General features: G+C 35.8%; 1 protein-coding gene across 5 annotated transcripts; it reads right to left on the reverse strand.

Annotated features, from left to right (window-relative positions):
• Positions 1–27,341, reverse strand: LOC117913096 (transcription factor MYB3R-1-like). 5 transcript variants are annotated; one of them, XM_034828011.1, is made up of 15 exons: positions 27,196–27,341; positions 22,220–22,369; positions 22,029–22,123; positions 19,671–19,883; positions 18,604–18,658; positions 17,668–17,725; positions 15,221–15,363; positions 15,020–15,123; positions 11,898–12,026; positions 9,769–11,638; positions 8,581–8,885; positions 8,133–8,247; positions 7,881–8,027; positions 2,152–2,295; positions 1–287 (listed from the first exon to the last, which is right to left on the reverse strand). In XM_034828011.1, exons 4-13 carry the CDS (start codon positions 19,745–19,747, stop codon positions 7,923–7,925), a joined length of 2,961 nt encoding a protein of 986 aa, XP_034683902.1. In that variant the 5' UTR covers positions 19,748–19,883; positions 22,029–22,123; positions 22,220–22,369; positions 27,196–27,341; the 3' UTR covers positions 1–287; positions 2,152–2,295; positions 7,881–7,922. The 5 variants fall into 5 exon arrangements, with proteins under 5 accessions (XP_034683902.1, XP_034683901.1, XP_034683903.1 ...); XM_034828010.1 differs by lacking the exon at positions 27,196–27,341 and adding an exon at positions 23,420–23,495; XM_034828012.1 differs by lacking the exons at positions 22,220–22,369; positions 27,196–27,341 and adding an exon at positions 21,866–21,918 and having other exon boundaries at positions 22,029–22,210.
• Positions 27,342–27,843: the final 502 nt, after the last annotated feature.

Genomic DNA, 27,843 nt, shown 5'->3' on the forward strand with positions numbered 1-27,843 from the left:
TTTACAAATCGAGAACATTTCATCCATTTTAATCAAATAACCCAACGAAATATATGAGTTTACAACAATGCATTACATCAAATTAAATAGCAACCAAAGTGTGAGAGATTATAGTCTCCTCAACTCAACAAAGCTGGTCCAAAAGGAAAAACTAATACAAATATATTTGGAGCCTCATGTTGATGTGCCCAATCCATAGCTTTTGTACACCCTTCCTTTTGGCTTTTCTTTGTAGAATTTGCAGCCTTAATCATCTTATGCCTTGATGAATTTGTGGAATTTGCAACCTGGATACAATATCTTGTTTGTAAGTAATATTTTAAATAATGCTTCAAAATGCATGAGATGAAAAAAATGACCAATGCATTATACTTTCATCAAATTCAAATTCAATGAAAAGATATCTTCATATCAATGTTAACTCGAGATTATATTTTATTTCCAAAAGGTACTAAGGAAATAAAAGAAATATTAAGAAAAATGATTATCTCATATTTAGTTTCATTATGAAAAAAAAAAAAAACAAATACCATTAAAATTAGGTAGAAGTTTATGTATTATAAAGTTATTGTTCTGAAACCAAACATAGCCTAAATCTTTTCTCCATAATAATAATAAGGCTACCATTAAAAGGAAAATGAAAAAAAAAAAAAAAAACAAAATGATGAGTTGAAGGTATCAGTTGGGTGAAACACAGACTGAATTTGATATAAAATAATTTTATATATATATATAAAATCAATATAAATTTGATATGAACACAAAACAACAGATTGGATGAGCATATGACACACAGAAACCCGAAAAGCAATGCAGATAGTGTAATCAAAACTGCATGCTACACCTGAAAAACGAGCGAGCTTTATAAATTTGATATGGATGCAAAATAAAAGACTGGGTGAGTATTACATACGTGAAAGTACGAAGGTCTTAATGAAGACTAGATGAATAATGAAGAGATGACAGATGTTGGAAGGCTCCTATTGTTGCCATCATTTTCAAATGCCCAAAAGAAGAATTGAGAAAAAGTGCATGTACATATCTTAATTTTCTCTGAAAAAATTGGGGAGAAAAAACAAAAACAGGGGAACAGGGGAGACGAGTTTAATTAAACATGTCGACAACAAATTTGCAATTAAAACATGGCAAGCTCAAGAGCTTTAACTGGCCATCTCCTCCATTTCTGCTACTCCTTCCAACATTTTTAATCTCTAAATTATCAAATGAAAGAGAGAGAAATACTGCTTTTTTGTGATTAGTTCCTTCCCTATCCCCAGTAACAGGAATGATTGAAATGTTCTTTAAAAACATAACCTATCTTGTTTCCTTGTTGGTGCCCTCTCTCCCTCCCTCTTACAAAACTCAATCTCCTCAAACTGCAAGTAAGTAAACTATTTCCAAATTATATTAGAGAATGGCAGACAAAGCATATTATTGTATGCTATAAAGCGTGTATTGGAGTGTCACTATCCTCAGATAAAGCATTAATCTACTCAATAATCTGCCATAATAGCAAAAAGAAATGGTGAAAGTGGGTTATATTACCTTTTTCCTCTTGTTGCCTTAACCCACCCTCTGGGCACTTCCACTACTAAAACAGAAAAACTAACTAAAGCACTAACAAATCCATGACCTTCATTTTGGATTGAAACCTCTTCTTTCTAAACCATGGTTTTGAAGACCTCAATCCACATAATCATATGCCTTTCCAAAGTTAATCTTGAAGACGACCCCCTCCTCTCCTAAGCTTCTTTTCTCATCCATTTTTTCATTTGCAGAAAAGACTACATCTAAAATCTGTCTACCCTCAACAAAGCCTCATTAAGAAAGATGAATGGTCTCATCTAGTACCTTCTCATAAAGAGATGGGACAACACCTTGGCTATGATCTTATATGGACTCGTTACCAAACTTTCATAAAGAGTGATGAAAGTTGTATTGGCTCCATTGTTAGTAAATTCTGAAAAAACTCAGAAAATCCTCCTTAACCGTCTCCAACAATCCTGAAAAAAACCCAGTCTGTAGCTCATACTACTCAATAATGAGATTCTGTATTATCTGGGGAAACACAGAATACTCAATAGCATGCAATGTAAACAAAACTTCTCAAAAAGCAATTCCAATTTAAAAAATACAGAATTTTGTGCTTACCAGTTACAGATTCTAAGGTATGGAAGTAATTCTCCAAAACCAGTCCCTCTTGTTCCAACAGAACTGAAACGTAATGCATGTGTTAAGCTGCACCATCTTGAATTGCTCCGATAGAAAGGAGTGATCTTACCATCTTCATAGAACCTTAAAAAAAATCAGAATAAAATAAACTCAGCGGAGCATTATTCCAAATATTAGACTCTACACGAATCCTTTTTCATCATTATTAGACCCATGCTTCTAAAAGTGACAAAACCAATATTTTGTTACATTTATGACCACTTTGTTACAAAAACAGAAACATGCAAACAATACGCAGAACCATCCAGTAATAAATATAGTCTAAGATCTCAAATGGAAAACTTGATTCAGGGCCACCAGAAACAGTTGAATTGAAAATTTCCACCTCTACCCTCTCCTTAGTCCCAAGTCCCAACAACAAAAGAAGAATGAAATGTGTTTCCTGTGCAGCAAGGATACATGAGAGAATCAAATAAAATACTCTAAATCTTTTTTCCTTAGAAAATCAGAAGTGTTCAACATTTTAACAGCATTGGACAAGTAAACTTTGTATTAGCCAGGATAACCAAGTTTGGCATTCCATAGGCAAAATTGTAAGGTAGAAATATCATGAAAACAGCAATTTGAACATTATTTAGCTCAATAACCTAAGCTCAAAAGTCAAGTATAGAAATCTCAAGCCATGATTAAACAGTAACAAGATAGCTTTTCTAGATCAGGCAATTGATTTTCCAGGTTGTGTTGAAGACAAAAAAATAAGTTATTCATTATGAAGATCAGGACATGTGCCATAAAAATCTGAAGAGGTACTTCTTGTGCCAAATTCTCAACCCTAAGGATCAACCTGCTTATGCATGGACGCTGCTGATGCTTAACGTGACAATAAAAGAATCACACAGAAAATCACAATGTCAACAGACTAAGATTGGCTCTAGATCAACTAGGGTTCTTGATTACATATATAAAAGGGAAAAAGGATGCAGGAGAAAATATCGTTTAAATTAACCTTTTCCTTTTCCTTTACTATGTTGTATCTTTGCATCGATATCTAAATTTTGGATCCTTTTTAGTTGATTCTCTGTATCCTAAATCTTGGAGTTAAAAAGAATCTGACTCCTAGATACGTGCAGGCTACAAAGGAGTAATATTGAGAATGGATCTAGAAGACAAACTATCATCATATTTTATAAGAATTATATGAGGTTCTTTTTATGTGAGAGCATGTGGTAAATTTATTAATTGCTTTATTAATTAAAATTTTGAAATAAAACAATACTAGCTTTAAATTCAATTTGATATATATGTTCAGTATTAATTTCTACCCAATTATGTTTATGACATATGCTAGCAATTTATTATGGTTTGATATACAAGCAATTTTAAATGTATAAACAAATATTTTTCTTTTAGATACTTCCATTTGATTCCCATGAGTCAATTTCTAAAAAATGACACCTTTTAAATGAGGAAACAAAACATAAAGATGAAAGAGATATTCTTCAAGAAAATTGCAAACAGGGGAAATGGGGGAGACTAGGAAAGGCAATTCGTAGAAACAAACAACTAAATCCCAAGAAAGACCTAACAAAACATAGAAGGAAGGAAATCCCTTAAAAACTCTTCATACAAGGTGCCTATCTATTAGCCAAACTATTTGCTTCCTAGTTTGAGTCCTATGAGGACACAAGAAGTGTCTTAGCTAGATTTCTATGCAAGGAAGCAAGCCAATCTTCCAAAAGAAACAACAAATATGGTATATCCATAATTTCATCTTTGAGGTCATCTACTATCTTGGGACATACAACAAAAAATGTCACTAAGTCCCTCTCCACCAAAAAAATACCATCTTATAAACCATTACAACTCAAGGAAAATCCTAACTACACTACTTTTATGGTCTAGGAACAAGCTCCTAGAATCCATCTTCCATGGTTTACCTAAGAACAATTGTCAAATTTAAGCTTTAGGAAAACCTATAGGTTGTGGTAGGCTACTAATTTTGCTTAAAATTTAAGCTCTTAGGTAATGGATTAATAATGTCTACCATGGTAACACCAATCTCACATGCAACCCTATCCAAACGTGAAGAGGCAAATCACTTACAATGGATTACAAATAAATGGATAGGGGGAATAAATAAATGGAAAGACTTGAATTCAAGACCTCTAATTAACCAAAGCTTTGATATCATGTTCAGCTATAACTTATGCATTGAAGTGATAGACTAATGATGTATATTCATTAAACCTTGATAATAACTCTCCTTCTAGAAGAGAAGCCAATCATTTTTCAATCTAATAAGATAATACCAATAGGAACACCAAAGAATATCTTGGAAACAACCACCTAAAAATAAGTAAGATAACAAATATTAATCCACAAGTCATCATCAACCATAATCTCATCCTCAAAGATCTGAAAATTCCTTTCGAGTAGAATCACCTAAAAAGTAACTAAAAAAGCCCATTATTACGTGGCCCTCTGCTATAAAACCCTACTATTAGGCCTCCTCTTAAAAGTCAATAAACAACATATTCATATCTCTTGGCATAGGGAAAGTCCATAAAACACCAAACAAAACAAAAGAACATTTACAAGAAGTCCAATGCAATAGAAATGAGGACAAAAAAATATGGTCATTTGTCCTCTATTCTTAAACACAAAATTAGTGTTCAAGAGTTGAGATTATCATTCTCATAATCTTCATGTTAGCCACTAGCCAAACAAGAGCTCTAACTTTTAGAGGCAATAAAACTTCAAAATAAAGTCAAGGTAAAAAGATAAGACTATGGCTCATAGATATGGCAATAAAAAAATTCTAGAGAATGATAGCCCAGTGAGGACTAAGGTACAAGCCCTTCTATGTGAAAGATGGGAAGAAGTTGTCCATTTCATAATTAATAAGTTGTCACCAAAAATTTAAGTCTTAGAAAAGCAAATTTGGAAAGAAATAATAAGCATGACAAATAAAGTAATAATAGTCCTGAGAGATGGTTTTCCAAGGATAATAATTTCCTTCTTAGCCATAAAGTTGATATCTTAGCCATCAATGTGTAGCTTATAAATACTTCTGATAGCATTATACTATAATGAGTCAAAAAGATGTCACAACTATCCATTAATAGAGAGTTTCATAATTCAAGCCTACACACTCAACTCCATCTAATGGAATTGCATTTTTTTTTCCTGGTTACTTGGCACAAGAAGGTTCTTCAACTTCTCTCCATTCTAGAGGCTTACCCTAATAGGGACCCAAAAGTACATGAATAATACATAGGGATATGAAAGGGAAGACTAAATTAAAGTGATCCACCCATTTATGCATATGGAAGCCTTCTTCCACATATCTACCCAAGGATAATTGTTTGAATGGTTTACCTTGCATTTATATTTATCATCCAAACACAATCTAAGAGTGTGTGTGTGTGTGTGTGTGTGAGAGAGAGAGAGAGAGAGAAGTGGTTGAGATTTTCAATAGGCCAATAAGACTTTTCGATTAGGTTTTTGTAAAGCAATTAGAAGTGATGATTTGATTTTATGCTCCTACTAACACCTCTCCAAGTAAATGAGGTGAGAACTAAGTTTTGTTCTCATGTTTAGTATAGGGAATTATCTTTAAGAGATCATTTTTCCTCAATTTGTTTAAAATTGCTTTATATAGAGAAACGATGTTAGTGAGTTATTAACAGGTGGTGGAGTATTGGGGCATCAAGATCCTAGGTTTCTTAGGAGATTTCATGATACAAAGGAATTTTAGGTTTGTGGGGTCATTCATCTCTTGTATTCAATGTTTTCGAGTTAGTAAGGGCATATGAAGGATAGGTTGGTTTAACATTTATCTAAAGGTGGGAGTTTCTTAAGTTAAAACCTTCTACAAGTTGCTTTCACTAAGATTCTTTCTTTTCCAGCAATGGAAGTCTGGCGCTTGGAAGCTCCATGAAGGTTGATTTCGCTATCAAGGAAATTGTCTAGGAGAAGTTCTTCAATTTAGACTACTCATCAGAAAGGGAAGGGTTGTGGTGATTTGATGTTGCATGTGAAAATAATTCTCAATGAATTATCTTTATATTCACTGCTGGGTTGCATATGTTTTATAGGTTTTGTTGCTTTCCTATTTCAATAAAGGATTATTTTTTTATTTAGCATGAGAATTTCATCAACAGGAGTTTTCTTTAGTGTGGAAAACAACCTCTTTAAGTGTCTTCTAGGGTTTATGAAAGGAGAGGAAGCTTATATATTCTAGTTAAAGCTTTCAGATATGAAGCACAAACATATCTTCTATAAATCTTTCTGTATGGTTGATAATCTTTGGAGAGTGGAACTATTTATTTCCTTGACCTATTGATAGTTTGGAAAACTCCATCTTTTCAACAGTGTATAGTGTTTGATTTCCTTTTTCTTGCTTTGTTTCTTATTCTTTAGAATTTAGGTGTTACTTATATACTATTTTCTTTACCATACTAGCATCTCCTCAGTAAGGTGCCTTTTAATTTAATTTTGATCCTTGTTTATATATGAACTTTCTTTTCCCTTTTGAAGTACAAGGCTCCAATTCATGACAATATGTTTCCAAGTTACTACCTCGAAGGGATAATAACTATAGAATCACATATATTATATCAATATTTAGTGTGACAACACTACTTAATAACATCACCACAAACTATTCCAAAATGCATATTTCAATGTCAAGCTATTTGTCTCAAGTTTTTATTCACATGCATTGCAAACATAGCTAGTTGAAATTTGTTTTGGTTCTTTTTCTTTACAAGGTTGGGAAAAATTAATTAGCTGAATTTAAACATTGTATAGCCTCAATACAAGGTAATTTAAGCTCATCTCACTCTGTTGAGGCTTACAGCCTTAAGGCATAGCATTGAGTTTGTTGAGGCTTAAACTCCAAATATTTAATGGTGTTAATGAGTTTTAAGTCCTTTTAGGCCTTCTTAGGTTTTTGATATATGTTTTACAAGAGGTTTAAGCTTTTCTATTTGATGGGTTCAATGGGTTTTAACCTTTTGTACGTTTTAGTTTAGACTCATAATTGGTCTTAGGTTAAACTTTTCACAAAAAAAGAAAGGCTTAGTTGGCTTCCAATTAACCTTTCTTTGGTAAGGAACAGTTGGAACAACTGTACAGTTTTTTGAACGACTCTATTCAATCCCAAAAACCTCAAATCCTTCTTTGTTTTCAATAGCAGGAAAAGGTTCAATCGTTGTTTCGAAACATTTAACACTAAATTATTTGCCTTTCCTGCAATCTATTGTCTATCAGAAAATTAACAAAAGAATTGAATGCTGTTTCCTGCCTTTTGTTTGTGAATTTCAGGACCTATGTTTGGGAAGACGAATGGCAGTGCTTCCACAGCAGTAAGTTACTTGGAGCTTGGGTCCTTCTAATCACCACTTATGTCTGGCAACTGAATGATGGCCCACTATTGGGTTGGCCTTATGTTGCACAAACAGACTAGACCAACAGAATAAAATGTATTAGTAGTACCTCTGGACTCTAAAATGCATTAGAATGTCTGTAGCAATATCACTGAATTCTGGTACTCTACCTGAGCCAGATATTTAAGTTATAGGAAAAAGAAAAACAAAAAGAGTTCTTTCAAAAATTTAAGCAAGCATTCATACCAAGAAATATGAAACCCAATGAGAAAATTTCTACTGCTAATTATTTGGGCCAATATTTGTTCTTTTGGTTACCATCCAGATGTTCGCCTTTCCTCTTACATCCGTTCAGGACTCTCACTCCCCGAAACTTCTTGGGCAGTCAGCTACATCGTTGAAGTGTCCCATCAGCCCAATGGCATCATAGCTTCCTCCGCCAGGGCTCATAAAATTCCTTATATCCTGCAAGAAATTTCAATCATCAACTGAAATGGAATAAAAAGAAAGAATTAAAAAAAAAACAAATAACATATGTAGGATTAATTAATTTTACCAAAAATTTAATACCTCAGTTGTTATGTTTGTGCCGGTTCTTAGGCCAGGAAGGAAAGAGCTAATAAACCATGGGGAATTCAGTACTGAAGGAGATTCACTTCCTCTTTTGTAAGGAGTTTCACAGAACCTGGATGAAATTGGCCATGCAAATCATAAGAGATAATCAAGGGCAACTGATATTGTCTTAGTAATAGAAGAGAAGAGAGACAATTAATCAACAGATATTCTAAGTTTGGACATACAATATATGAGAAATCAACTTCTAAATATGGATAGAACTAAAATTAAATTGTCCAATTTCACAGAATGGTGCCCTCATACACAACAAAAGAAATGTTCTTGATGTAATAGAGCATCTCCTACAGTTTAACTTAATAAAACTCGCTCACATGATAGGAATGCTATATACTCAACAAGTACAATGAAAAAATAGCAGAAGGAAAAGATTTTCCAAACGTACATGCTGTCAATACCAGCATCACTCCCAGAGCTTCCAGACATGATCTTGAGTGGAGTTAATGAAGGAGCAGATTTGACAGGTGTAACTGAACCTGAACAACTACCATTCTTCTTTCCATGAGCAGTTGAGGAATTTCCAGATAAGAATTCAGAATGAACAATCTCCTCCAACTGTCTAGAATTTGGACTTTCTGGAGTTCTAGCACTAGGACATAGAACTCTGTTCATTTTATGTACAACTCTATCAGGAGAGAATGATGAAAGGTCATTCTTGTCTTCAACAAGGATTCCAGAAGATTGTTTCACCTGAGAAAATAACCCATGTCTCATCAGGCATAAAATAGATGCCCCCCTCCAATTTATAATGTGAAAGTCAAATCATACATTAATATGATATTAAAAGTCATCTGATCATTATATCCTTGTTCTTTTTTTTGTAAAATCGATCCTTATATCCTTATTCCTTTTAAGCAAACATTTGATTTAGAGAATCATACAGACAGGATGGGCAGCAATACCGATCCACTTGCTATTTGGTATTGTTGCCATGGATACATAGGTAAGTACTTACCACACATACACACACACACACACACATATGCATAATACATAAGGATTCAAAGGAGTATCTGCACTGTGAAACCAGGGAAGACTACTACTTTCTTTTTGAAAAATCAAAGAGGCATTTGAAGCATATTTTTTAGCAGGGTTTAGATCAATAGGTAGAGGGATCAAAGCAGGACAGAAAGGCTTACAGGGCCCTGGGAAAGAAAGGTTCCACTACGAGAGCTGGACTCCAAACAGTCAACAAATTCATTCAGCCACGTCCTTTTCAAGGACTCATTCAGTTCTACACGCACACACACACACATATGTGTGTGTGTGTGTGTGTGTGTGTATTTAAATATTTAATATGTCAAAAATTCCAAGATACTGACTAGAGCAGAGAAAATGTTAACAAGGTAGTTAGAAAACAATTCAGAATAAATTGCATACAAACCCAATATGAAGGCTGATTTAATGGAAACAGTTTGACCCCCATATGAAGAGAAATTCTTCATAATGTGATTAGGGAATTCTACCAATCATAAACATTATCATTTGATAAAAGAATTCAGGCAAGTAAATAACTATAGAGTCAGCATCAATTTGATGTATACAAAACTAATGCCAAAAAAATTGAACTCACAACTTTGACAGCAGCATCAGCATCAACTTTAGCTTCAGCAGCAAGAACATTGGAACTTTTCTCTATCTTGTGTGAGGGACAACTTCGATCAAAGTTCATCCCTGGAATTGCATGGTTTGAAAGTGCAGCATCATTTCTCCATTCTTTTTTTCTTTCAGGTGCACAACTCAAATTTTCTTTGTCTTCCATGCAAGATCTGGAGTTCTTTTTCTGGATATTTTTTGGAGAAACGAAAGATGCTTTGTCACCTTTCTCACCAAGCATCAAATCTAAACAAGAAAAATCTCTTGTCAAGCTATTTGTGCAATATAACCCATGATTCATGGCATTCCCAAGTTTTTTTTCACATCTTTTTTGTGATGAAGGTGTCAACAACTCATGGTGTCGCTTCTTCAAAATGTGTGGTGAGGATGCAAAGGTTTTGGCAGCATTCTTCAGATCAGTTTCATGACTGACATCCTGAGATGGTGAATCCCATAACCCAAGTGGAGAAAAGCAGTCCATAGGAGACATCATCAGTTTCCGGACACCAAGAGGACTATATTCTTGCTGGTGACTGCTATCAGATTCTATAAGGTCGCAGCTGAAGAAAGGAACATCCAAGCTTGGAAAACAACAAGTCTCATTAAATATGTCTCCTGAATCTATTTGTTCAGTATGCATGATTGGTTTTTCATCTGTGGAAAGAAAATTTTTCATGATATCTGATGGCCCTGAGACAAAAGCATCCAAATGAACTGATCTTGAAGATTCCTTGTTGTCTGATTGGATATGCGGACCAAAGCTATCTGTACCATTATCACAAGGGGAACTAGCAGAGTCATTGGTATGGATAAAACCAGCCTGTGAACATGTAACAGGCTCCTGTTCTGTAGTTCCAAGTGAAGCATCATTTAAATGATTGGGTTCACTACCAAATATTGGTGTACTATCATCATCAGGAAGTGAAACAGGCAGAGAAGTTTGACAGCTTGAAGTTCCCAACAGTTCAGATCTCAGAGGATGAATTGATTGTGAAGCTAAGGTTTCTGAAATTTCAGAGCTTTGAGAGTTAGAGGATTGATAATGTAATGAATCTGTACACCCATCCAAATTACAGATAGCTGAGCAGTCTAAATGATCTCTGAAGGAAAGACATTCATGATTCTCTGCCTCAGGGAAAATGACTGGGCAGCAATCACATTTAGAAATCAGCATGTTTACAGGCTGATCAGAACAAGCCTCCACATTTTGCATTACACTAGAAGTTAACCCCACAGCGTTTAGTACTGAAACAGGTAGCATTTCATGGTTTCCACTAGCACATATACAATGTTTTGATACCTTGATCAAGTCCTGGCCCAGATCAAGTGAAGAAATATTAGTTAATTCTTGCAAAACAAACTGCCAATCCCTACTTTCAAATGTTCCAGCATCATATGATAAATTTTTCCCAGGGACCTTGGAGAATCTGGGTTGGTCAGGCATTTCTGGAAGGGAAAAACTGACACCTTCAGCAGAGTTGTGACATCGGTTGGAATCTGATACTAGACTAATATGCTGCCCCTTCCCTTGGATTGACTCCTCATTCATTTGGAATTCTTCTCTTGTAGATGGAACTGCATTAGCTGTCCTATTTGCAGATTGAGAGTAGTCGATAGCAGTTGAAGTTTTAGCATAGTCAGTAATTTCCTCTGTTTCTTTTCCATGTTCTACACCACTGTCATTTCCATTGCTATCTTGCACTCCCAAAGACAATGAATGCAGTGAGTGGTTTTGATGATTGACATCAGGCAGGCTTTTGAACTGTGCAAGTAGACCTGATGCCATGTATTTGTCCATTTTCTTTTTCACTGAGCAATTCCAATGATTTTTAATTGCATTATCTGTCCTGATGGGGACACAAGCACAAATATTTCAAAAACTCACAAGGGTAAACGACAAGTTTTAGTGTAAAAATAAGTACACATAGAATTCTCGATAAAATTTGTATAAGAAAGCACAAACACCTGCCAAAAAGAGAAGGAAGGAACACATTCGCAAAACAGTTGAAAATAAATGTGTATGGAAGGAGAAAATATTTGTGCAAACTCTGATTCCAAGAGAAATGATGGGATATCATGGCCTTTCCTTAAAAAAATGTATAGTACCTTCCAGGCAAAAACTTTGTTAATTCTGCCCACTTGTTCCCATGTATCTGATGAGCATGCATTAAAGCCAAGTCCTCTTCCTCAGTCCATGCCTCCTTGTTGATGGCCGGATTCAGATGGTTATGCCACCTAAGCAAACAAGTGTATTTAAATATGGGTGAAAAGGCAGCAGATATTTTTTCCCTATACGATGAAAGGAAGAAGAAATATAAAACAATAATATACAAACATATAAATAGTGCTGCACCCTCTAGACAAAAAATGGTCGTTTGCATAGTTGGAGAATTAATAACAGAATAGAGACAAAAAATCAATTCTCTGACAATTTGGATTTATAAACAAAAGGTACTGATATCTTTAAACTCTGAAGAGAATTATAATTTTCTTTCCAATGCCCAATATATATGTTGGGTTGCAACACCAGATGGTAGTGTTGAGGGACATGTGCACGTTTGTGTTAAAATTAGGACTGGGCAACATGCAATGTTGTGGACGTGATGAGGTAATGTTGGTGACTGCATGATGGCAGTTGTGCGATTTGGTATATCTTTATTATTTTAATAATTTTTCAACACAATATCATTAGAAATCATTTATAAAAAAATTATATTTTACTGTGGGGTTACCATTGGAAAAAAAAAAAAAGAAACAAATTAATGGCAGGAATAGGTGGCCTTGTATTTCTGATAAAAAAAAAAGTAAGGAGAATATGTTTCGACATAGAAATTTGGATTAAGTCTGCATGAGCTTTCTCCAGATTTCACATTTCCCCTTAGAGAAATGAAGAAGTGCAACTTAAACAAAGCCTTGTAATGGTTAAAGCAGTCTCTTTGAAGATTATGGTTCAAAAGGTTTAATAAACTGATCTAAAATGTGGCCACAAGTGGAACCATATGACAATAGCTTGTTCATCAAGACCTCAGCAGCAGAGGCCTCTGCCATTTTTTTTTTTTATTTTTACCTTTTGATGATTTCCTAATGAATGATTTTTTTTTTCAATAGGCAAAAAAGAGAATATATTAAAAATGATTTCCTAATGAATGACGCTAATATAAGATGCAGAAGTAAAAGGTAAATGTGGCTAGAGAATTTGAGAAAAGGATTGAGAGATTAAGGTGTTATTTGTTTTTTTAACTTTTTGTTGAAAGCAACTTGCTTTCAAATTTTAGATAATTTGTTTTTTTACTAACTTATTACTTATTTCTTAAATTTTTGACTGAATAGAAAAAGTCAAAATATTTGACTTTTTCTAAATGCTAAAAATAACCTGTTTGTTTTTCTTTACTTCTTAATACTTAATAGAAAGAAAATATTAAAAAAAACAAACAACTTAATACTTAACACTATTAAGCACTATTTAGTTTTTAAGTTCTATTTATTTATCAAAAAAATGTTTCAAGTTCCATTTAGAATTAAATAAAAAATCTAAACACCACCTAAATTTGCTTAACTTAAGGTCAAGATGGCTAAATCTATGAAAGGTATCTCCATTTTCATCAACAGCCCAAAAAAATAACAGAAACAAAAACAAAACAAAAAAGCATTATATCATTGACCTTTTAGAGATGAGCAGAATGTTAGGCCATGGACCTGTGTATACAACAAATGTACAAACTCAAAGGTCATAAAAGAAGACGATGTTGTGTTATTAAGTCCAGGGGGATAAATAATCTATCTCCCACACACACAACCTGATATTTGTTACACTCTCCAGGTCCTAAACTAATCAATTTATGCATGACTAAAGAAAATCTTGCTTAAAGGCAAATTACAGGATTCTTTGATATTTTAAACTTGTGCTAAGGAACAATTTCTTATTTGCAAGGATAAAATCTTATTCACATTCAGATTGTGCAGGGGCTGTCACATTTGGGAGATTCACTTCTTTACACTGGACATTTGTACAAGGCAATCTTGTAACTTGAAAAGGAAATATTAATAGTTCCCAAATCAAGTGCTAATGCATATTTAGATTTATGACTTGTGGTATTGGTTTATCTCTAATGAACCTACAAGGCTTAACTTTGACAAGGCTGCTATCAATGTTACTCACGACCCCATTTAACATGACAAGTCAAAGCATATTGTCATGTAGAAGCATTATATAGGAGAAGTTGAATATTGATGAACAATTTGACTAAAGGATTAGCATGTGTTAATTTTCAAATTATTTTGAGCAAGCTAGGCATTTATGTATCATTGCACTAGCTTATGATGGGGTGTTGATTTGTCATTTTATATATCAGATAAGTACTACTTTAACTTAGAACATGTTTAGCCTCCAAAGTGTGAAAGTAACCCTTCTCTCTCATGTTTCTTTACTTAGAAAAAGTATATAAGGTAAGAGGAACCTTCTCGCCACACATGTTTTTCCTTCTCCACTCATTCCTCCTCCTTCCTCTTTCTTCAAAGAAACTCTAAGCTATAGAACCATAAAGACAAAATGGGAAACCAACCCATCTCTTCCCAAGTTCAAATTGGCTATTATACCATCTTACTTCACCTGATTGTAGCGAACCTGGCTGCCGGCTCCAACTGTGATCTCAAACTAAAATTGTACAAGACTGTCAGTCCATGAATGAGATGAGAAAATTATGAATAGGGACATTTCAGAATTCCAAGTCTTTGACATTTCAATTCCAATAAAGTTCCTATTCCTATCTCTTCAACATAAAAACTTGTGAATTTATGTTGGTTACCATGATGCATTTGCAGTGCATCCTTCCTTCCCCAGACACTACTTCAACAACTATGGTATGTTTTCCTCCAATTTATAGGATAGTTAATACTCCGTTGCTTCTTTCTCAAGGACTAGTCTGTGCTTGTTGGAATTTGAAGTGCATGAACTGAACATCCTGGTTTTGAAGACCAAATCATTTCCACAGCTCAAAGAAGAAACTATCTCAGGATTACTTGCTACAGTTGTCAGACAAGTTCCTTAATTAACACACTATATGAAGTATAGAATGAAGCTTCCCATGTTATTACTGGCAAGTAAACATGTAACCAACTTAAAATTTGTTAACTTCACATTTAATCCTTTCAGAAAGTAATTTTGAATTGAAGAAGCTATAAAATAAACAGAAGCCACCCAAAACCAAAGATAAGTTCTCTAATGATACCTTTCCCGGCATTGTTTTCCAATGCGTCCAGGTAAATGCTTGGCAATGTTGGACCATTTCTTTGGTCCATATATTTTCACCAATTTCATCATTTTTTCATCCTCCTGTCCATATGTTACATGAAGAAGTTAGGTAAAGTTATAAATCACAAGAAGAATATTCAAATACTTCAAGTCAAAGGAAATGTTGGCAAACAATTACTGATGTAAGGAATTGACATGGGAACCAGAAACACCCATAATGCTTCACCTCTTTTGTCCAAGAACCTTTGACAATTTCTGGATTCAAAACCTTCTGCCACCTATGTTGGCACTGTATCACAGTTCGATCCTTTAAACATTCCACTGCAAGCAACACAACTTTACAGGTAAAATGATGTGTGTTATGTATAATGCACGACAAGTCAGAGCACCTATATTGAGTATGAGATGGCAGAGAATTGGATTAAGTTGTTTGGTGTTGTGCAAGGAAGATGAATGACTGCATCAATAAGTGATAAAATTCAACTTGAAGGAGCCAGATAAGAAGAAAAGAACAGTTTGGCACTTGGCTCCAGTTTGCTTATTTTGGTGTATTCGGAAAAAATGCCACCTAAGGACTTTCGATGAAGAGCTTTCAGATCAAAGATTAAAGGATCTTTTCATACGGCCGCTTTTAGAGTGGTCTCAGGATTCTCTGGAGTTGGAGAACCCCTCTATTTTTTTTGATAAGTAAGCAAGATTTTCATTAAAAAGGTTAAACGCCACAAAGCATATAGGGAGTATACAAGCTGGCTACAGCCCAAAAAAGAAAAGGACCAGAAAGAACTACCTCCCCTCAAGTGGAAGCTATCCACTCCAAAAAACCTATAAGGGAGAAAGACTCCTCATCTAAATACACTTTGGCCCAATTCCATAGGTTACAAACAAAAGAAATCTTTAATCTCTGAATATTCAACTCACCCCCCCTAAAAGCTAATCTATTCCTCTCCTTCCAAACCGTCCAAAAAATACACAACGGAATGGATTTCCAAATCTTTTTCCTTTTCTTCCCTACAAATGAGCCCCTCCAGGAGATAAGAGTCTCCTTTACAGTTTCTGGGAGGACCCACTTGATATCTATCAACCCAAAAATAATATCCCAAAGGACTCTAGTCACTATACAGTGTAAAAGAATATGATTTACATTCTCTTCTTCACAGCCACACAAAAAACAACAATTTGGAAGTTGCACCCCTCTAATCTGAAGCCTATCCAGAGTGAGCACCTTCTCCCAAGTGGCCTCCCAAGCAAAAAAACAGACTTTAGTTGGCACCCTATCCACCCATATTTTCTTTGCGGGAAACACTATGTCATTAGGTTTATCCAACAGCCTATAAGCATCTTTAACCCTGAAAAAGCCATTTCTTCCTTGCCTCCAGTTAACAGAGTCATCCCCCAGTGAAGGCCTATGACCCCTCAAAGTATGGAGCAAATCACCAACCATGTCCAACTCCCAGTCATTAAAGTCCCTTTCAAAAACAAGATTCCACTCTCCTTGGCCCGAATCTTGATCCCACATTTCCTCAATCGTGGCATCTCTATGCGCAGCAAGGACAAAAAGATGGTTGAAACATTGGGACAACGGAGTATGGAGAACCCCTCTATTTTGAATGTCTTAGATGCTCTTTATTATGGTTAGCTATGCTCAGTTTTTGTAGGCTAACTTAGTCTTTGTTTGTTGCTTTCTTTAGGCTGTTCTGGGCATACTTCCTGCATATGTGGGGTGAACCCCCTTTTTTTGGCAGTTCTTAATACATGATTCTGTTGTCTATCAAAAAACAAAAAATTCAACTTGGGCTAATGCAATGAGATTAAGAAATAACAGCCTACACTAAACAAAAATATCCTAGGACAAAACCATAAGGGAGGGAAAGATTCATGTTGCCACCCCAAATAGTCAGGGTGGGGGGTATAGGGGGCAAGTCTACTTTATTTAGGCTAATCCACCCCTAAGAAGGTCCAACAACAAAGATGTCCGAATGGGGGAAAAAAACCCTTAAGCGTGTCTCAATGATCTACCAAATATACCTAGTAGAATCATGCCAAGGAAACAGAAAAGGACCCGCATGAATAATAGAAAGTGAGTAGCATACAAATGGGCAAACAAATATTTGAAACATTTTTTAAATAACTTATATGCCAAAGGGGATTGGGATAATTTCTCAAACATAAAATTATTTGAGGAGCAGCATTACCTCAAAGCAATAACGAAAACATTTTATTGAGAATCTACTAGCCAAACTCTTGTGAACTGTCAATCAAACAGAATTCATGTGGAAATAATACAGTGATCTGGAAGCTCTACGCAACTGCTGAATGATTTAGAAATATCCTCCTTTTAGTTAGAAATCACAAGCAAAATGATATAGATTCAATGTTGGTTGATTGGAAAATAGGTATCAAAGCATGTTGGAATGAATCAAAGTATTGATCAAAATCAGGTGTACAATTAGACACATGGGTAGCATTGATTAGAATATAAATGTTAATGAAATTATTTACTTCTTAATATCTATTTTGTAATTATACCATTCTAGAACACTACATGGACTGAAGCATGACTAATGAGTGATAGTTAAGGTGCAAGATTTGTTGAATGCTACAGGCAATATCAGAACACAGACATACCTATTTTTTTCCAATTCTTTCCTTTATAACACTGAACAGCCTCACGCAGCATGTCATCCTGAATTCAAAAATGAAAAAGAAACCACAAAAATACAAACCAAAGAAATACGACAAGTATACGTTTAGGTACTGATCCAAGCATGCATTTATATGCTAATCAAAGTAAACATCACCAAACACAATGGACCAACAATTTTAAGATACAAGATCACTAACAAATCCAGTAGCAAAAATGTTTAAACACAGAGTCATTTTGAATCCAGTTACTGAAGCAAAGGAGCAAGTCCTGAAAGCAAGAAAACCTGCTTTGTCCAGATGGGCTTAAAACTTGAAAAATTAAAAAACGAAGCAGGAGAACGAATGTAATTATTGATTATATCAACCCACAAAAAAATTAGGACATACATAGAGAAGGCAAACTCAGTATCAATTGACAGAGATATATGCTGTGTTCAGATAAAATCATACCTTAAAGGGCATTCTATAACTACAAGAAATACTCATATAGAAAGTAATTTGAGTGGAATATAGTTCTTAACAACCTCCCCACCCCACCAAAAAAGAAAAAGAAAAAGACACTGGAAAATCCAAACTGTGCCATGGGCAACCTCATGTAATATATGAAGATAGAATAAAACCAAGATTCTCTATGCAACTGGAGTTGACATGAATCTCATAAAGTAGATAATTTTATGTGGCCATGATTGCCATGCTCTTTCCTTAAACTAGATCAAATAGTAGACAAAATAGGAATAGATCCTAGAGACATGTCGAAAATCAAAAGAAAAATTAATGCGATAAACTTCTCCAACACACCATATCATGAAGTTAACTCATGACAGCACTCCATATAAATATAATGGTACATATTTCTAGGACAAGAGAGTAACACCGCTAAATTGGAAAGATACCTAATTTTGATGAGTAAGCATTTACCTCTTCAACCGTCCATTTTCCTGTTGTGGAACGTCTCATCGGACCCCTGGTCCTCCTGAGAAAGAGCAGCATAACATTATAGTCAGATTACAAATATTGAATGAATAATTACTGATATTTGTGCATGTAAGTGTGGAGTGAGACAGAGGAGGAGAGAGAAAGGGGGTGGGGGCTGACAAAACGAATATAGTTGAACATACAATCCTAATTTTTCAACAATAAAAAAATCTAGAATCTCATGTGTTTACAACTGATATGTTAGATATTCTTCACTCAGGAAATTTTACATTTGGAAAAATCATTTTTTTTCTAAATTAAGGGCCACATACTCAATTTGAGGTACATGACCTGCACAAATTAAGTAGAATACTTTCAACTTGAGGTGAAATTTTTCAGTTTAGTTCTAGATTAATAGAAAAAAAATCATTAGAAGAAGCTGTCTCTCGGTGAATAATTGGAAAATTCATTCAATGCCCTCATAGACCCTATATATATTAAATAAGGATTTAAAAAGTACAAAAGAAGGATGAGAAATCCTCCTAAAAACAAAGAACTAAACAAATGGAACCTCCAAAATTCTAAGTAAACCTATACACCGTATGGAAAGTACACAAAATGGAACCTCGTAGACCCTATATTGCAGGAGATCAATACAGCAGTCCCAATGTAAAAATGTGAACTTTAGCAGAAGGTGCCAAGTGTGATTAAGAATATGTGTTTTAACTTTGAAAGAGCTAAAAGAACTGGTAAAGAAATGCAGGTTGGTAGTGCAAGCACCAAACGCCTACACAACTACATCAAGATTCATAGCCACCATACAGGTTTTTACAAACAAGTGCCATGTACAAAATCGTCTACCGAGAGATGTGAAAAACTAGAATAATTAATCCCATGTTTCAAGATCAAAACAAACTTGTCTAGCAAAAAGGGAAATGTAAAGTTAGAAAGAAAAAAAATCTTAGCAGTAATAAAAAAAAACATTCAAAGGAATAGCAGCATAGAAAGGAACATGAAAATGATGAGAGGACATAACAAGAGCTAGACTTTGGGTGGTTCTGGACAATTACCCAGAAAGAGGTTGCATTTTCTGAAAACCATCACTGACCCCAACGAATGAAGAATTTGTTTCCTCAGCACATTCCATAGTTTTTGACAGAATGATGAAGCTGTGGGCTCCAACTGCCACACATGAAAAATCCTCTCCAGAATATGTTCCCTAAACTGTTATAACCTCCTAAAAGTAGGAGGAGCTTCCTTTTTCAGGATGAAGTCGTCACTAGCTAAAAGAGAACAAACAGAGATGAACAAAATCAGAATCTTAAAAGAATGATACAGAAAATTAGTAGGAAAAGATGAAACAGCTCAAAGACAAAAAAGAAATTCAAAAACCATAAAGATAAATGGATTTTTCTGAATTACATATCATCTGATTTGGTTTAGGGGAAAAACAAGGTACACCAGTTCAATTGAAGCCTATTACTGGTGAGCACATGAATCAAAGAATAGGCTCAGACTAAACGAAATGATCAATTTAATGCTTCTATAAGTGGCTAAAGCTGCATTTGGTTGTGTGAAATTGGGGCCTTGGAATTAAAATTGGAGGTTCCAAATCCAATTCCATTATTTGGTCGTTTGCTTCCCACTAACTCTGGAATTGAACTTAAATTCCAGACCCCCAAATTCACAAACATAACTAACAAAACCTAGAGTCTTGAATTCCCGGATTTAGAATTTCAACTCAAATCCACTTCAATTCAAACAAATGAATCCCAGTTTACAGTTCTATTCAAACAAATGAATCTCAGTATCCAGCCAAATACAATATGCAGCAAACGAGATTCCTGAATTCCTGGACCTAGAATTACAAATCAAATCCAGTTCTATTCAACCAAATGGATACTGATATTCAACCAAATCCAATTATCTGTAGAGAACTAAAATATTAAAACTAGTTTGCTAGAAATTTCACAAGAATAAAAAGATGCAGTTTCAAATATTTAGAATTAAATACAGTGGGATTTGAGACCCAAAGCTTGTAGAAATGGGATTCAATGGTAAATTCATGAGCACACTGTCTTACAAATTTAAACTAACTTCCATTTGGTTACTGAGAAAAGGCAGGAAAAAAAAACAGAACAAAATAAAAATTCAATTCTATTTCAAAGTTTGTAATCTTTTTCCCAAATATATATATATATATATATAAATCAGCTAATTAAGTGCATGTTTGGAATCTCTGGATACATTTCCTATCTTTGTTTTTAAAAATAGGAAGTCAGATACAAAATGTATGAATTCATATAAAAATTAGGTACACAGCTTGTATATGTAAAAACACTATTTAAAATTTTTTAAATTGAAGTAAAAAAATTTCATTTTCAAAAATTTTTTTAATTTTGAAAGTTGTGTTTAAGAACATAAAATAAATTTCTGCTTTTTTTATAAGAATTATTATATTTGATAAAAGAGTTTCTATTTTTAAAAATAAAAAATTGGAAGTGTATCCAAACATCACCTAGATAGTTGAATAGGCCTAGGAAGTGTATCCAAACATCACCGAAATAATTGAATAGCCTCAAAGTTTATATTTTAGGCCCCGGAATACGAAAATACAAAATTTAAAAGACTAATTTCTTTCCTTTTCCAATTTCTCTGTCAGTGTTCAAACAGAAGCTGATTTTGCATTTGGTTAATCTGAAATATTAGATTTTTAAGCAATTTCCTCTCCTTTCCCCTCCTGTTCCTCATCCTTTCTGAGTACCCACACAAGAACACCCCAACCAAACAATATCAGCATCCAGTTACTGGTTCACAAAAATATCACATTTTTCTAATTAAGCAGCAGTCAAAATTTGAAGCAATTTAAAGCAATTGTTGAGATTGAATGATTAAATTCTTAATAAATTGTTACCAATTTAAAGCAACCATTAATCTCAGTCGCCAAGAAAATCGAAGAAAAAGAACCTGTGAAAATTTTATTCTTCCATGTTTTCTCCTTAGAAAAAAAAATTATCACTCAACTGAGACAAAGCAGTCATAAATGCTCAAAAATTTTGGTTTTTTCAGGTTGCAAACTATCGAAATATAAAATAAAAACCCTAAATTCTTTCCTTTTCCCACATTTTCTCATTGAGCAAGCATAGGAAAATTTAAAAAATTTTAGGTTGCAAAAAATCCGAAACCTAAAATTCAAGAACCCTAATTTCTGTAAATTCGACTACAAAAAGATCAAAAGTTGATCATTTGGGGAAAGGTTACATACCAGAAACACATAAATGATGAATAGCATTCCAAAATTCATTATCAAATTCATACCTAATTAAATCAAACATGAACATCAAAGCCACAAATTTCAATCAAATTAAACATAAAAATAAAAAATAAAATAAAAATTACAAAAAAAAAAAGAAAGAATAAATCCTTACCCAAGCTTGAAATGAAAAAACTAACAGAATCAATTGAGAGAGAGAACCAAAGAAGAGGTCGACGGTGAACAAACAGAATCAGTAGAATTTGTAGACTGCAACAAGAAAAAGGAAAATCCTCAATTGAAGATCAGAATTTGAGATAGGGAAATGAAACGGTCGGATTCTTTCAAACGCTAGGGAGTTTATACGTGTCGCCTTGAGTTTAAATGTCGAGCATCTTGGGTGTTTATCAACGGCGTATGCACGCCCACCTGGATATCGTTAATTGAAACTTGCCATCTATTTACACCTCTCTTCTCAAGTTGAACGTGTAGAGAGTAGACCACCACCGGCTATGCCTGTAGCCAGTGAAAGGGCATTTGTAACTTTATTTTAGTAAATATTTTAATTTTTTTTTCTTCAAAGGTTTTATGAACTTACTTGAAATGGATGACATGTAAATTTGTAATTAAATTAATGAAACGAAATTAAAAAATAGGAAAAATTTAAATAAGGTGTATGTGGACCCCGCATTTCGTGCTCAATGCGTTTCCCACTCGATGGCGAGCTCGATTTTTATTTAAAAAATTGATTTTTTATTGATTATTCAAAAATGACTTGGAGTCGCCACTTATTTTTGTTTTATTTTTAAAGGGTAAACAAAATAAGAAAGAAAAACCCTAAGTGTGACTCCTTATTTTGGAAAAGGCGGTCTGTGAAAAACCGGGTCGGGTTCGGGGGTCAGGTTACTTATCGGGAAGGTACGGTAAAGACCGTAGCACCCCTCTAAGTCCCTAAAGACGGGTCTCTACTAATAAAATGAAGCTTACATGGCAATGGATGAATAAATCAATGAATACTCGAATCAAACATGCACATATGAGTATCAGAAAATGCACATAGACTAACCAGAGCGAGGATGAGTGTGTACCTGAGCAGCGAACCACTATGTGCTTTCAAGAAAGAGGGTTAGTGCAAAATAAAGAGCATGAACATAGCTCACATGTCACTAAATCGAGTACAAAATCATCAAAGGCACGCATGACACTCCACTCAAAATTCATTTTTATTTTAAAGAAATTTTATTTGATGTTGGGCCCCCACCAAAGCCCGATCTATTTTAGCATGAATTAATTTCATAAATTCCATTCATTGGAATTACAAAATTAAAGTCTTGCTTGTTTTAAAACGTTTCAAAATCATGGAAGTCGTGAAAAGTGTATGCCGAAGAAAATGGCAATGAATTTCATTGGAAAACGGATTTTCGGGAACCTAAAAAAATGCTAAGGATGTACAATGAAAGAGTTAAAATTATTTTTAAACAAACTAGAATCCTAGGAATTATTTGAAGAAATGAGGTTTAGAAAAATATTTTGAAAAGTTAAAGATGGTACAATGGGAAGTGGCACCTGGGTCAAAGGTGGCCATGCATGGGAACCTCTACGCCTCCTCTGGATTCTTTGTGCAAGATGGGGATGATTTGAGTCTCGGATACCAGAAAAAAATGTCTCTATCCCAACCTGTTTCATGACCTTCTAGAAAAATAGGAGGTGGACGGGCTCTTGGAGCTAGCTTCAGAGTATCCACGCTGTCCATGTAGAGGATCACTTGCGACATCCTGACGGAAGGAAACTTGGCTGTGGTGAGGGGAATGATGACAAGGAGGCAGTGCCAGCAGATGGATTGAATGAGAACATATTAACTGATGAGGCACTGGTAGAGGAACCAAAAACCATAGGTGCACTGTTGCTACCAGCAACTGAAGCTGAGGGTCCTCTAAAAGGAAACCCAGTTGATGTTGAACCAAATATGGGAGATTTAGTGGTTGGCCAATTGGAACTAAACACACTGGAGGTAATGCCACTAGTGGAGCTAAGAGAAGTGCTGGCCTCAGACAAGGAAACTGAAGAGCTCAGTCCGCTACTGCTCAATCCAAACAGTTTGGCAGGAGTTGAAGAACCAAATAGAGAGTTGAGAGGTGCAGCATCAGTCATCACAAATGGAGATGAGGTGGACAAACCAAACTGAATGGGCATGCTCTGAGTAGAGGATGCAATCCCTGTCCCAGCAGGAGATGATGATGTCTGGGCAGGAAAGCAAAGATCCACTGCCAGCACCAAAAGGAGTAGGACCAAGAGACTGGTTATTAGCAGTTGAAGAGGAGGATGAATCGCTAAACCCAAAAATGCCACTTCCTATGTTCGCAGTTTCAGGAGATGTGCCACCAAAAGGAACATTGGTTGGATTGCCAAAGGTTGTTTCCTGCTTGGTGTTGGCTTCTTTGTCTGTAGATTCTACACCTGAAGTCGTCAGAACTGGAGAAACTGAAGTTAATGGAGCCACAGAGGTGCCAAATGTAAAAATGGGTGCTGCAGAAAATGAAGGTACAGCGGCTGATATAGAGAGATTGCTATTGGGACTAGTTGTGGCAGCAGTGGCAGACATGCGTGGAGAAACTTGGCCTGCATTTTCGTGGTGAGATCCTGTGACCGGGTGAGCAATAAGTGGTCAGTGGTGTGGCTGCGTCTTCCTCCTTCTTTTATTATGGCCAGCTAAACGTCTCTGACAACTCCTTTTTCCCTCATCAAAAAGAGTCTCAAGCCTAAAGAGACATATTGACATCCCCTAGCAATGATGATGGAATTCTGATCATTTGACTGAAGCATCTCTACAGCAGGACATGTGGTGCAGCAAATACATTGACAAGATGCTTGAGATGACCCCTCCATCTTCAAACGCTTCAGAAATCAATTTCCTATACGTGTCCTTACCTGCTGGCTAGAATCTGGTCATGTTTTTCTGAGGCTGTTTTATCTTTTCTGATGGAGGGCTCCCACGAAGATTCTGTACTTGCAAATGATATCTAGTATTAGCCACTAAGTCCAAAGAAATAGCAGCTTTAGATTCATTAAAGTTTGCTGTTCTGGCTATCCGGTCAATCATGCTGTTGATTGAGCCAATTTCCTGGACAGAAGCACTCAATGTTTTTGGCGATATTGATTTAACCACTTTAAGTAAGCGATCAAGTGGCTGCTCCATAACGCACGATTGCTACGATTCTCGGTGTCTTCAGGATCAAGATTGAGGAAGAAACAGTCAAGTGGAAAACAACCTCAGCTTCTTGACGGGCATTAAGCATTTGAGCCTTGTTTCAAAGGTCAGCAGATACATATCCATCACGGCCAGATTGCAGAGCTTCAACATTTTAACAGGTTGAGATCAGAATTGCTGCAAATTAAGGATGTTATTGAGTCTTGATCAGCACATGATTCTGGACATTTTCATAGCAGTGAAGGAATCTGGATTTGGGAGTACTGCAAGCCCCCAAATGGAAGGGCTCATCACAGCTTGAACCAGCTCCTCCCTTATTATTATAGCCTGAGTAGTCCTCTCTCTTAAAAGCAACATACTCAAATAGCACTAGAGAGTTTTGAGAAGCAAGTTCCTCAAGATTCCGGTGATGGCGGAGGCGTTTCGCCGCCGGCGGCAAGCCGCCGGCGTCATTCGAGGATAGCTTTGCTTGCTTTGCAGCTGCCCAGGTGAATTCCAGTGAGTTTGGCAAGGATTTCAATCAATGGGTCGTAGATCAGCATTGGAACAAAAAGAAAGGTCCATTCCAAGTTGCTGCAGCGACTCAGGCTGATCACTCAATGCATTCTCAGGAGCAGAAACCACAGACACATTCCCACTGACGTACCTTCCAAGACAATGGTACTTGTAACAAGAACTTTATAAGGAAATGGTAATCCACCAGCCAACTGCAAGCTATCCAATGCAAGACTGTTTTCATATGTTTCTGATAATGATGAGTGAGGTTGCTGAAAGCTTTGAGAACCATCCAAAGATTCTGCAGCATCCAGTTTATAGTCATCCATCACCTCAGCTTTTCTTGGAAACTTTAGACCATAGGATTCTGACGTCCTAGACAAACCAAATCCATAAACTTCAGCAAGTAAGACAACTTCAGTCATGTACACCCGAGCATCAGCTGAGCTAACATTTGCAAGTAGTGGCTGCTTGTCTGTAGCTATAACCTCTTTACCAGTAATACCTAGGCTAGGAATTGTATTTTGACTGCCAACAGTAACAATTCTACCCTGCATCCCAGGATGTTTGGACTTAACAGAAAGAGGTGAACTTCTCTGCAAGACACAATCTCCATCTACTAATGCTGTCGCTCCCCCTTCAGACAAGCTCTTTGCCTTATCAATGCTTTTGGAAATGAGATCAAACTCCATCTAGAACCAAAGGAATTCGTCCATATTTTAAAGCACTAGGATGGATCATGAGAGCGATTATCATGGCAGTCTCTGGTAGTTGAAGGGCTGTAAATTGACAATAGAACTGATTTGTACAAACCAGCTTTCAAGATGCTGAATCCAATCGGAGGATTTGGGGTGTGCCGCACCATTGCATGTGCACTGCCATCCGCAGATGATGTTCTTTCAGGTTCCTGTGCACGAGTGCTTCAGCCATCATGAGACCCAATTCCCCCAACAGACTGATTCCTTTGATTAACTTGCCTATCTGAGGTTACGGCACCCCACCATGACTCTGCACTCTTGCCTTTCTATACGGGATCAATGTCGGGCATCTATGGCACCGGATCTCATGTGGAAGCCTTGATCTTCAATATACTGGGGTCCAACAGGACACTCCTGTTTAGGTATATCTGGGCTGAAACATAAGCACCTAAGATATTCTCAAATACAGAAAATTCTCACTGCTGACCATTCAAGACATCTAAAACCTTGGCTGAAGCAAGGTCAGGCATACTCTCTCCCAACTGAGCATCTGTCCTCTGTAATTCTTTGCTTCCATAGGCAGAGATGAGAAGATAAATGCACTCCAGGTACGGTATCAGAAACAGGGTAGACAACAAGAACATAGTACAAATAATGGGAATAAAAATCAACTCATACAAGTCTCATTTCATATATATTGCAATGAGCTCACATGAGAGTGGGTGAAATCAAATGAGTACCAAACAAAAATCAAAACATGGTTATAGATATCTCATGGGGAAGCTGAAACAGAGCTAAACGGGTCTTCAACAAAAAAACATTAAACAGAGAGATATGTGCATGCTTACTCCCAAACAACCAAAAATCATCCAAGAATCAACAAAAACAAGAGAAGAAAAACTTACCGGTTGAAGAGAATGAGAAATCCACAATAAACATACCTGGAAAATAATTGTCTCCAGCTAGGTTGTCCAGAAATCAGCAAGCCATCTCTCCTCTTCAGCTGACCTCCCTCTCCAGCTAAATGAATACCCTTCCTGAAGCTCAAAGACCTCCACGAATCCTCCCCAGCAAGCTCTCCTCTCTCTCAAACTCCCCCCCGAACCTCTCTCTGCAAAAAAAAAACGTCCCCTAAAAACCCCCCTCTGAAAAGCAACCTCCCCCTAAAACAACCCAACAAAAGGTCCCTTCCCCAAAAGCTCTCCCTGAACCTCTCTAATGGCAACCACGGATCTTTTTCGCTGCCAGCCCCCTCCCTCTCTCTCTCATACGCTCCTCATAACAGAAATGTACCTCTTCTGCAGCTCCCCTCCAGGTGTCAATCTCTGATTGGTCCATCAATTCCACTAAGCTGATTCCATAGCCACCAACCAGGAGGCAGCACTTGGCTTTCAAGGAGCCCTCCAGCTGGCAAATGAGCTGCACAAAATGAGAGAAAAAAAAACCGTGCCCCTAATGGGGGTCTACAGTGTAATATAATAAAAATATTTTTTTTAAATGTGATTTAGATAGCATTCAGATATATTTCCTACTTTTATCTTTAAAAATATAAACTTCTATATATAAAATATAAGAAATCTTATAAAATA

This window comes from Vitis riparia, chromosome 4 (genome assembly GCF_004353265.1).
Source record: "Vitis riparia cultivar Riparia Gloire de Montpellier isolate 1030 chromosome 4, EGFV_Vit.rip_1.0, whole genome shotgun sequence".
NCBI lineage: Eukaryota > Viridiplantae > Streptophyta > Magnoliopsida > Vitales > Vitaceae > Vitis > Vitis riparia.